At 40.9% G+C, this 13,087-nt stretch overlaps 1 protein-coding gene across 1 annotated transcript; it reads right to left on the reverse strand.

Annotated features, from left to right (window-relative positions):
- Positions 1–756: 756 nt before the first annotated feature.
- Positions 757–8,271, reverse strand: LOC139640353 (grancalcin-like). The gene is given in 9 exon segments (XM_071514549.1): positions 757–1,937; positions 2,474–2,532; positions 2,886–2,999; positions 3,818–3,965; positions 5,449–5,492; positions 5,959–6,028; positions 7,051–7,242; positions 7,244–7,312; positions 8,104–8,271. Coding segments are annotated over 9 exon segments (747 nt in total). The 5' UTR covers positions 8,128–8,271; the 3' UTR covers positions 757–1,910.
- Positions 8,272–13,087: the final 4,816 nt, after the last annotated feature.

The following is a 13,087-nucleotide window of genomic DNA, read 5'->3' on the forward strand; positions in this document are numbered from 1 at the left end:
GATTCTCAGCTGAATAGTGGAGTTATGCGGTGAATTGAAAGAGGCGACCACTTTACTGCCATCTAAAGCACGTTTGATTTCCTTATTGTCCCCCGACTCCAACCCCTTGACTGGAGAGCGCCTCGCTCCTCACCCCTAGCGATAACATGCAGAACTGATGAAATGCTTTGTAAGTGTAAGAGGAATGATGAAATGTCTGCCCAGATTATCAGAAGAAGACAATTCCATTCATTTATGTTTCCTAAACTTCCAGACAAATTTAGAAGTCAGATACAATGAAAAATCTTAGTTTTAAATGCATTGTATGGTTAAGATGGACCAGACAACGCGTCCCAGAAACCTTTAACTGTACCAGGACAATACAAATGGGTTGATTCCAGCAAAACGCGGGGTGTTTCTTTGATAAGCTTTCTTTCTTGAGCACAGATGTAGATCAAAAGTTGCTAAAGCCTAACTTGACGTATCCGATGCCTGAAGAGTTGTCTACTGAACTTTCATGGGATTTGCAAACTTTTGCACAGAGATTAGAAAACTTGCTGTACTGGATATAAATGTCACTTTTTAAATCTAGTGCTGTTCACAATTGTTTTTATGCATTTTTTAAATGTTTGCCACTGTATTTTATACAATGCAACACTTAACAGCTAATTTGAATGTTTCTGTTCTTAACTATATTTAAAGAAATGAAATACGTATATTGTGTAAATAGACTGAAAAATTTGCGCAATTGTATAAATTAATAAACAGAATGCATACTGAATACAAAAATGAGTTTATTGTGAATAACAAAATACCTTTCCTACAACATTGAGCACATATAGAAGTTGAACTCATTGCAACCTATACAGTTAAAAAATCTTGGCCGTGTTTGTACTCAAACATGAAAACATTTTAATTATAGCAACAAATGTTTATCTGACTGGTAGATTGCAAAATCATATGAATGTAGCTTGATGACAACATGCTTCCAGGCCTCAGTATATTAATAATGGTTATCAGTGCATATTCATTTCAGCACAGTGTCACTTTGGCTGAATAACTTGTTATCAAGTTAAACATCAAGTTAATATGCATATCTAGTATCTAATAATTTGTTTCACATGTTATACGTTTTATAAGACAAAGAGGTGCACTTTATTTCCTGTACAAGAAAATATGATCATGATCACATAATTAATACACATGAGAAAATGCAGTCTTTATATATCAACTCCTCAGGCGTTCAGTGTAAAATAAGAATGTTATCTGTAGATGTGATGCTGTCATTAGTATTAAGTTAAATATCAGTGGATTTAATATATATATAGTCCATACATTCAGAGATTATAATGGCACAACAGGTGTCTCACAGATCTGAACATCCTCCTAATAATCCTCCTAATAATCCTCTATATCCTTAACACAGCGGTTCACTTGGCACTAGCATTGGGAGAGTTTCATTCCAAAATGAGATATCCACCATCTGAAGTGTTGACTGCTCTTACAAAGCCACTGAAAGCACAGTATCACAACAAATTCTGACACTTTTTGAAGGATAGTTGGTAACTTAAGTCCTTGGCTGACACATTTAATAACCCTGATCCCGTTTATTTTAGAGATATGGAATGATGAACTTCAGGTAATGATTTTTTTGGCATTTTGGAATAAAGCTCTGTATTTATGCAAGCAGGTACTTCTAGCGGTGTTGTGTCTACACCCGACACATCTTCAGCACATCCTTGTGCGGCATACAAGAATAAAGCGTTACAGCAAGCAAGCAAGCAATGGGTACTTTCCTGTTGCGGCTCATCGTCACTCGGTAAAATATTCTGGCCTCCCTTTTTGCGTTGCTGTGAGGCAGCGGTCCAGAATCCACCACTGATTGGTTCCTTAAATGCCCCGACCTCATGGTGTAGGATAGACGGCAGCACTTAGATGGCCATTGTGCACAGGATAAACTGTTAGGGAGGAAAAGAGGAAGAGAGAGAGAGAAAGTATCAACCACATATTCTTTTTATAAATCAACCACAGGACCTTGGATGACAGGAAAGCTCCTTTAAAGCCACATTAGGCAATTTCACATGTTGGCAGCCCTCAGTGGCAGCGAGAGGCAACTGTTTGAAATCATGTGACTGCACACAGTAAACTGCACACAGCGCGCTCATGTTTACCAATCCGGCCGGTCTGTGATGCTTTGTATCAAAGGAAACCAAAGGGAGAGAGAGAGAGGGGGGAAAAGATCTAACGTTGATGAGTCCAGCTTCATTTGGGCAAACAGGGCGAATCTACAGGGGTTCAATTAGTGGGAATCGGGCGCTCTTCTCTGTTTCAGCCCCACTTTGTGATTTAGGCTGAGAAAACAGGTGGGGTTTTTTTACATAAAACTCTTGCCTAGTGTAGCTTTAAATTGAAAACTCTGAAGGAGTGAGCGCTAGAAAAAAGAAAATGAGGCTGTGTGTGTAAGAGATAGAGAGAGAGACAGCATCATACTCACATCATCATACGGAAAGGTGACACTTCCCTGTTGCATAGTATCTCTCCGTCTGAAGTTGTCTGTATGAGGAAGAGTAAACGGTCATGGCACTGAGGGGTCAGGATTTCAATAACGCTTATTAACCAAGAACACCTTGCGAGGCCGTTTTATTCACCAAGCCGAGCAATCTGATGAAAGCCAACAGAGAATGTCACAGCACTTTACAGATAACAACAGAAAACGGGTAGCGAGTCAAGGGAATAAAGAGGTTGAACGGAACGGAATGCAATTTCATTTTATAAATGGCACGGAAACCTAAGAGTGTCACTCCTCATTAAAAGCGCGCGTCTCTACATAAGTGCCTGCTCATCGAACGTGTCGGGTCGCTTCCGACGGAGGCAGGAACGGAGAGAGGGGGAGCGGAACCTCGTACCTGTGAGCGCCCGGAGCTTGACGCAGCAGGCCACGTAGTCGTCGAAGAAGACGCGCCCGCTTTTGCTGTAGCGCTTGATGATTCCATTCAGAGCCTGTGGACTGATTCTGTAGCCTGTTACAGCCCCGTGAGAGAGAGGAAAAACAGTCAGAGTTCCTGTGTCAGATCCCCACCATGTGTGTCCTGTCAAACTGCAGGACTTCCTCACTGCATTTACTGCTACACTTCGTTAGTTTGCCTTGTGTTTGAAAAGTCAAATTAATTTCCCCTTACTCGTAAGCTAAGATAATGGAGTTTAATCACCCTTGCGTATTAAACAGAAATGGCACATGGAGAACATTAAAGACTCCATGAAATGGCATCTTTACTTCCTTGATTTGACACATTTCCTACTGAAACAGGCTGTTGGGGCGGGACATAAGGCAGTGAGGGATCATTCAAAAATGTAAACCAATGGAATATCAATCTTTATGCCTACTAGTGCAGCATGAGGTCACCATGAAAGATACTCTGTTTTCCAGGAAGTTAAAGTAATGGGAGTTCATTTCATGGGGACTTTAAGTGTCATATTTCATAGCTCACAATATATTTCACTAAAATCACAATCTGATGCAATTCTATACTCCTGTTTAGCCCTGTTGGATTTAAATATGGAACATGTGCAGTAATGTGTGTAACAGTAATGTGCATCGTTTTCCTCTATTGATTCCTCTGCTGATATGATGTATGGAAAGAATGACTGTCCCACACTGCTCCATCAGCTGTGATACAAAGGATGATAAAGTTTGAGACAAATCAGCCCAATCAGCACAGATTAAACCCTACTTGAGTTGTGTTGAGTCTAATTAAGTGTCATTAAATATTCTAAATGCCATTAGATGTGTTATTACAAGTCATTAAGTATCCATCGTGTTAAAGCGTTAAACACTCACCCATGGCGTTGACTGCCTGAGACATCTCATGAGGTTCAACAGTCCCGCTCCTGTCCTGGTCAAACATCATGAAGTTCTGCTTCCAGCCGTTCAGAGCCGTGAACAGCTCCTTGAACTCATTGAAACCCATCTTGCCTGAGTAATCCCTCTGGTGGCAGTTTGATTAAGGTTTAATAACTGCTAAGTCAAAGAGCATTGGGTACAAACTCAAAAGCCCTCATGCAAAGAGGGACAAGCCGGTCTGGGTTGTGCTCAAGTGTGAATCATATCCATGCACACGCCCCAGTTACAGTATATTAACTTCTGATAAATTATGAATGCATGCTTTTAGGAAATGGGAGAGGTTCACATGCTGGTCATCACTGACATCATTAACAGCATTTCACCGCTGGTAACAGCATCTGAATTTCATTTTGTTTCTAAAAATCACTCCAGGAAGATTCACCCCCTATGCCCCACATTAGCCCCCTTTCCACTGAAGGTCAAAAGCCCAACAACTTTGGCCCAGGAACTCTAGCCTGGAACTTAAGCACTAGGCCAAACTTGTTAAAGTGTTTCAACTGAGCAACCTGGTCCCCGCGTAACCATGACAACTAACTTACACAACTGCTTGTCATCAAACATGGCAGACAACGCTGCTGTCAAATGTACCGTATAATCGTTAACATTAGTTTTAATTACTTTGTGGGAAGTTTTAAAAAAGAAGAAGGTTGCAATATGAGGCTAACATCATTCACATAAAAAAACAAAGTGTCATTGCTGGGCAGTGATTCAAACGCCTACTGAAGGCGTTAAAGTACAAAAAAAAACTGCCTTGCCTGCGTAAGCAAAGGAATTTTTTTTCCCTTTAACATTAGTCCTTTACTACTGTGTGTGTCAAACTTGTAAAGTGAGTGAAAGTGAAAAGTGAGTGATAGTAATTGGGGTATTTTCTAGACCGCTAAATAAGGCCAGTGTTGGCTTTAATATACGGTATCAGGCTAAAACGTTGTTTCCAACTCATTACAGTCTTATTTTTCTATGTGTAGCAAGATGTATTTTTAGTTTTCTTTTCTAAGATAGCAGCTGAAAGTAATGCAGATTTAAGAATTACCTAGTTTCTAACAGGTAGATGCTCATTAATGTAGGAATGGCTGCACTCAGTTACAGACGTTACTGCAACACCCCCTATTCGAACAAAATATAGAATGTGATGATGTATAAGCATCGGGGCTAACAGCTTTGGCCCTGAGGATTTGGTAGGCCCTAGTAGTGGAGCTTGAGTTCCTGGACTAGCCCTGTTTTGGCCTAGGCCAACCCAGTGGAAAGGGGTCAGGAAATTGGGAACTAAGTTCAAGCATCTCTTGGTGCTATTTTTGCACATAAATTATTTAATTCAAATCATAATTACAAAAAGAGCTCACTGTCTTCCATGTGAAATCACTTCAGAAGCAAACGAACTCAGTGACCCTCAAACCAAAGACAATACTGCAGCTTTGGAGCTTTTTTAAGATTATGTACAGACTATAATAGAAGTCTTTTTTTTCTGTGAAGTGCCCATATCAGCTGTCCCACACTACAACTGACCAACACAGGAAAACTATTTCCATCTGGGAACACAGTGTGTGAGCAGAGTGGTGTAGAAAGGATACATCCAGCATTGCAACCATGATCCTGCATGTCTCCAAGCTGAACGCTGCAAAGATAGTGGAAAAAAATCACACAAGTTGACAGTAAATTGAGTGAACAATTAACAGTAAATGTAGTTCACTCTAGAGTTCACAGTGAAATAGTACCATAATGGCCACAGTGGCAGCTTGTGGCAATTATAGTACTTAAGTTTCTACTGGGCCATCACGATTTCGCAATGACCATAATGCAATTTTGCATTTTCCCTTTTCACTGCACTATCTACCAAGATTATCATCTCCAAAGTTTATAATATACTGTATGTCCTGGTTGTTGTTTATAGGTATAAGTATGTGATTTTAATATATCTTTCATGCCTGCCATGTAAATCATCCTGTAAAATAGTTGATTGAATTGAACTGAATTGAGCACCAACACTGTACAGTAACCAGATAAAGGGGAATCGTGCGATCAGGGAATCAGGCTTCCCGTTTTACTTTGGGCTCTAGTAGAAGGGAGAGTAGTGGACTTACGAGTGTAGCTGCCGCTGATGCCAGTCTGGGTCAGACACCTCTGAAGCTCCTCTGCATCAACCTCACCATCCTGCACAGACCAGACAGAGGGACTCAGTCATCTGTGTATCTTAAAGGAATACACCAAGTTTCAAGGGGATTTGCGAGATTCGGGGAGAAGTGATGAGAACGTAGACACCAAAATCATCCATCTGTCCCATGTGTAACACTTAATCTAAAATGATAAATCTGGCAGTTTTGTGTAGGAGATTAGTAAAAGATATGCAAAATATGGAACAAGAATAACATACTGTTTTGAACTACTACAGTGCCAGAGCAAAGGATCGACCAGGGACACATGGATGATTTTGGTGTCTATGTTCTCATTACTTTACAGGTAAGTTGACCAATAGGGCCAAATTCCCAATAACTTGGTGTATTCCTTTAAAGGCCTATGAGCCAGCTTTAACATGGCATACGATGTTCAAACAGTAAACATGCTACTTTCCTAGTACAGTTAGGATGAGAAGCAAAAGAAGCAGCAGGTAAAAAAGCAGAAAAACAGTTATCTCTCATTAGAAATGAATGGAAGTTGGATGCTCAAAAACTGAGATCCTGAAAAAATAATGAATTATCACATCCCTGCTTTTAAGTGTGTTCTGTATAACAGTGCAAACAGTGGCAGCCATTGTAGAAGTCACATTTTATGCATTTATCCAGGCATCTATCCAGTCTAGGTACTGCTGACAATTATGTCTACTGAAGCACAGTAGAACCAAATTAGTATATTGCAACACAAAGCTCTAATGTCTCTCAACCCACGACCATTGCTTGTAATTCAGCTGCAAAGGCAGCATAGCTTGTTCTAACTTGTTCTTTTCCAAACAGTTCCTCTTAGGAATGGAGCAAAAGGGCAGCCTTAGCTGCACCCTTCATGCAGTGAAAAAAGGGACTTTACAAAGTCTACATCTGTATTATGCACTCTGTCAAAAAAAAGCCTCCATGAATGTATCCAGCATCATGGAGCGTCACTAAGAAAATATGTAAATGTTTTCTATGGGTTTGGCTGTCAGGAACATGTTATGTTATCAGTTAAAGTTTATGCACACTTACCTGGCCTGCTATTGCTGTAAAGTAACTCCACATGGGATCATTGGCAGGAACAGGCGGGGCGCCGTAGGTCGCTGGATAGCCCCCTCCATATGAAGGATACCCCCCCTGGGCTGGTGCACCTCCCATTGGCCCCATAGGCCCACCCATGGGGCCTCCCATGGGGCCACCCATGGGACCTCTCATGGGCCCACCCCATGGGCCCTCCTGGCATTCCTTGGGGTGGCATCCCCTGAGGCGGCATGCCTGGCATCTGTCCCCCATACTGACACAGAAAGGAGAACAGTGGAAAGAGTCCCAGTTATTAAAGTGGCTCTCCAATTAGTAGAATAAAATAGAATAGTGTGTGTCTGTGGTCTCTATGATTCAAGAGAATTTCTGGGGTTTGTACCGTGACCTTAACAAAGTATTTGTGTATTCAGTACCTCAAACATGTGGTCATAAGGTTCCTGTGAGTTTATTGTTCAATAGACCACTTCCTCATAGGCTTACATGAGAGTTTTGACCAGCAGTACAGAGAGTTGAGCTGCCTTGCATGCCACAGACAGACCAGCTTCCCGCCATATACTGTAAGCTGCTATTTATAGCTTAAAGGTGCCTAAAGGTTAGGGTTGGGTTAAAAGCTGTGATTAGTGCTCCTGGATACAAAAGGTATTTCCATCATAGCGTGGACACTTCCTCAAGTCAAGTGAATTTCTAATCGACTGTCACAATTTCAAGATACCTACAAGCTCACGAACTTACAGCTGAAACATAAAAAATCTCACTAACTTGCAGTTGGAACATTAAAAACGCCCACCAACTGGCAGCTGAAACATTTTAAAAAAAACAACAACACTAACTTACAGCTGGAGCGTTAAAAAGTAGCCTGGGGTGGATGAAGTAGACTTTTGGGTACCGACCTTATTACAGGAAGCTAGCAAAGACCGTAATCGTGCAAGTTATCCTGTGACAAATGATCGGAGATTCATTGGAACCAGAGCAGAGCCCCAGGCCCCCAGTTTTGGTGTTGTTATGTAATCAGTGTGAAAACACCGCGGAAACCCTTTTACTCACCCCGCCGTATCCTGGATAAGCCATATGCGAGAAACAGGTCAAACTGTCACAGGTGGATTGGTGCAACACACTGTTTAATATCTAAAAGTTTGACTGGCAGTGAATATACCAAGTGGTACACGGTTAGTAACTTCCTATAAGCCTGTACCGTCGCTACGTCACATCCGAGTTGTTGAAAGCTGTCGGAAGTGCATTTACTGATAGCGCAGATAGCCAATGTGGTGAGGACGAGGCGTGAAGACCCGCCCACCAGAAGCCTCAGTACCGTGCTGCCTTCAAGAGCTCCTCGTAAACTCGTACTTCCCTCTTCCGAAGTCGTACATACGTCTTATGAAATCATTGTCAAATCGAAAGTGATTTCGGTGGCACAGAGTTACTTTGTGCTGCAGTGGTAGAGGGAAGAGGAACATTGTTTTTTAAATGAATTTATCAAAAACCAAAAACGCATTGCAACTAAAAGTTAAACAAATATTGAAAATTGGAATATACGGTACTAATCCTATACATAAAACGACAATCAATGACTATCACAGCTGTTGACAAATCTTCCACGCTCTCCATCCCCTGAAAGTCACATTTTAGCAGTTCCATAGATGTCTATTTCCCATTAAGTTAGAGCCTCCACTTTCCCACTATTACATCTCATGATGGAATTGTTTCACAGTCGTTCTTATCACTTTGTGGGGTTGTTTATGGGCGTGCAACACGTATTTGCGATATTTCCGACCGTACCTGAAGGTAGCATCGGCAACAGAACATACTGTACAGATAAGATAGTGTAACTTTATTTTGGAGACGGATTACTTGCACAGGCCTGAAGAAACAGATACAAAGTGATGGCGGTTTGTTGCCATGTCTACGAATTGATAGAAGATAGGTCTACTCATTAAATCAGAGATGGCAGGAAACTGAGATATTGCAACATTAATGTTATTGCAACATTCATGTTTTGCATGGGGGATCTAAAAAAAAGGTTTCTAAAGCTTTTTTCACCTTAGGAGAGATTTCGCCTTCCCTGCACGTCTCCCAGTCACCACTAGATGACGCTTTTGAGACCATTTACAAAGCTAAATGCTGGTAACTGTTTCCTGGTAAAAACTGGTGATGTATCTAGGCTATATGCGAGATGGGCAATGTACATGACACTATTTATATACGAGACTACTGTGCATATAATGCTTTTGAAAACCTTAAATGTCAATATGTCATCAAAGAAATATAGGTCCCATGTCAAATATAACTATGTCTAAAATTCAGACATTTTTGTTTGTTTTCTACTGTGACTGACATCTGGCACTGTCCACTATATTCAGAAAATGTTTCCAAAATGTTTTCACGCTGAGGCAGGTCATCGGTGTAAATACTTTATTGTCAGTAAAGCAATAAATACAAGCGAACAAAGTTGGGATCAGACAGGGCAGAGCTCAGATAAGCGGCAGGTACAGACAGGAACATAACATAACATAACGTGGGACAGCTAGGCACAAACACACTGGACAATGTGGCAAAGACTAAGGGGAAAGTGACTGGTAAATATATTACTCTGACTAATTAGTGAATGAAGGACAGCTGGTGCAGGAAGGAGGCTGGGTTGATTGAAGATCTGATACAGGTGTCTAACAGCAGGGCCTAGAAACACAACACATAGACAAGACACACAGACAACAAAGGGCACAGAGAGGAGTAGGGGGTGAGGATGAAGAGGAAGTAAGGAGGCAGGTCAGGAGGTGAGGTAGGCAATGACACAGGCAATGACAGAGTAACAAAGTATATTTACTTAAGTACTGTACTTTAATACAATTTTGAGGTGCCTGTACTTTAGACTGGCTCTACATGACTGATTTTGCAGTCTGCTTTTGCAGCCTGTATGGCCAGAGGTGCATGAATCTTGATCTGTTTTTAAAGTGAGTATTTTAATTTCAGGCAACATTAGGCTACACATTTTTCAACTAAATTTCAATGGAAAAATCCTAGTTTCATCCCTTGTTATCTATGTGTTGTCTGCATGTACTGGCCCTGAAGAAAAGAAGCTGTGGACACAAAAGATGTGAATTCACAGATGTGATGAGCTCACAAACATGATGCACTTTCTAAGTTCAAACCAGCCAGCTGCATGAAGCAATCAGATCCAATATGAGTGGAGCAGGACACCAACGCCCCAAAATAAACCTCAGAGGTAATGGCCTGAAGAATGAACACTAGCAAAAATTGCAATGCATGAATGTTACATTGAATGGGCCTGTTACTGTTGATGCTGTTCATTTACTAGCAAATACTTAAAATCCTAAAGTTCTGTAGAATATTTCATGCAACAAATATAACTTTTAGCAGTGAAATGAAGTAGTGAATAAAGTTCTATTAGGGCATGTCTACTTCTACTTATGTAGATTGATTGATTGATTTTGATAAATTAAAATGCAATATCCCAACAGGAATATACATGCAGCTGTATAGTTACCAGGATAACACAGTGGCATCACTAACAAATAAACAAATGCAACAAAAACATTGTCCAGTACAGTGCTTCTCAGTCCTGGTGCTGGAGTACCACAACCCTGCTGGTTTTCTATTTTACCTGGTAGTTAATTACATTCACCTGGTGTAATCAGGACTGAATGACTTGGGACACCAGGTGTATCAACTACCAGGTAAAATAGAAAACCAGCAGGGCTGTGGTACTCCAGCACCAGGATTGAGAAGCACTGGTCTAGTATACATAGTATAGTATATATTGTATAGTCTCTGTTGTGATCCTTAGAGCGCAGACGGGCAGAAAAGGCAGAGCAAGCTCACTGATACACTCAGCATTACAAATGAAACATATACACATTTGTGAGACTGGGGTGGTAATTCAGCAAAACGTCTGTGATGGGAGGCCCGCACTCACACACTCAACCCTGCAACATTTAGATAAGGAGGCTGGTGAATGGTGCTGCCTGTCTGATAAGTGCTAAATAATAGTAGCAGCACTAACAGTAGTGGTAGTAGTATTAATGGTAGAAGTAGCATTAATAGTAGTAGTAGTTATAGTAGTAGTAACATAAATAATAGTAGTAGTCATATTAATAGTATTTTTTTTATATACTGAACAAATATACACACAAAATAAACAACACTTTTGTTTTTGCTCCCATTTTTCATGAGTTGAAATAAAAGATCTAAGACTTTTTCTATGCACACAAAAGGCTTATTTGTCTCAAATTTTGTTCACAAATTTGTTTAAATCCGTGTTAGTGAGCACTTCTCCTTTGCCAAGATAATCCATCCACCTGACAGGTGTGGCATATCAAGATGCTGATTAAACAGCATGATTATTACACAGTTGTGCCTTGGGCTGGTCACAATAAAAGGCCACTCTAAAATGTGCATTTTTATCTTGAAAAAAGACATTTATTAGGCACTGAACTTTGGATCTCACATGACTAGGGCTACAGATATGCATTTTTTGAAAACCAGTCAGTATCTGGTGTGAGCACCATTTGCCTCATGCAATGCGACACACCTCCTTCACATAGAGTTGATCAGGTTGTTGATTGTGGCCTGAGGAATGTTGGTCCACTCATCTTCAATGGCTGTGTGAAGTTGCTGGATATCGGCAGTAATTGGAACACGCTGTCGTACACGGCGATCCAGAGCGTCCCAAACATGCTCAATGGGTGACATGTCTGGTGAGTATGCAGGCCATGCAAGAACTGGGATGTTTTCAGCTTCCAGGAATTGTGTACAGATCCTTACAACATGGGGCCGTGCATTATCATGCTGCAACATGAGCTCTGGTGGACATTCCTGCAGTCAAAACTTGCGACATCTGTGGCATTGTGTGATAAAATGCACATTTTAGAGTGGCCTTTTATTGTGACCAGTCCAAGGCACACCTGCAATAATCATGCTGTTTAATCAGCATCTTGATATGCCACACCTGTCAGGCGGATGGATTATCTTGGCAGGAGAAGTGCTCACTAACACGGATTTAAACACATTTGTGAACAAAATTTGAGAGAAATAAGCCTTTTGTGTGCATAGAAAAAGTCTTAGATCTTTTATTTCAACTCATGAAAAATGCGTTTATATTTTTGTTCAGTATAGTAATAGCGGTAGTAGCAGGTAGGTAGTAGCATTAACAGTAGTAGTAGCAGTAGTAATAGCATTAATTGTAGAACTACTACTAGTAGTAGCAGTGGTAGTAGTAGTTGTAGCAGCAGTAGTAGTAGTAGTAGCAGTAGCAGTAGTAGTAGCAGTAGTATTAGCAGTAGTAGCAGTAGCAGTGGTAGTAGCAGTAGTAGTAGTAGCAGTAGTAGTAGTAGCAGCAGTAGTAGCAGCAGTAGCAGTAGTAGTAGTAGCAGTAGCAGTAGTAGCAGTAGTAGCAGCAGTAGTAGCAGCAGTAGCAGTAGTAGCAGTAGTAGCAGTAGCAGTAGTAGTAGTAGCAGTAGTAGTAGTAGCAGTAGTAGTAGTAGTGGGGGTATCTTTGTCCAGAGGTAGACCGAGTGGTGCTGCTACATTAAACAGACACAGACAGTGAGGCCTGTCACTGCTGCTTATGGAGGCTCCACTGACCCATTTCAAACACCAGTGATTCCCTCACAGTTTTCTCAAACAACGGCCTTAACTGCCAAACTTCACAGCTATTCAACTTGGAGCCAAGAATGCCATTATAGTAATCTCACTTACATCATATCTGTTGGAATCAAAACCCTGCCTCTCTGTTTAGCAATGTGAATAAACACTGGGTGCTTCCCTTGGAGAAAGGTTAGAAGGTGGAGTTTCAAGTGGTTACAAATGCAAATGTCAAATATGCCTTGCTGCATACAGTACCATCTGATGATGTGCTGTAGTGATGATAGCTTAATGCCTGTACAATTAATGTAATTTCTACTAAGGTTGTGTAGCATTTTAATCAATGTGGGTCTTTGTCAGGAAATATTGGGTAGAAATGTTGCACAAACCCTAATTGGAACAAGATTTCCATTTATTCAATATTGTCCTT

The sequence above is a fragment of the Centroberyx affinis genome, unplaced genomic scaffold (genome assembly GCF_046629955.1).
Source record: "Centroberyx affinis isolate AG114_WGS23_722 - 3 ecotype Tasmania unplaced genomic scaffold, CSIRO-AGI_Caff_v1 ptg000287l_1, whole genome shotgun sequence".
Lineage (NCBI taxonomy): Eukaryota > Metazoa > Chordata > Actinopteri > Beryciformes > Berycidae > Centroberyx > Centroberyx affinis.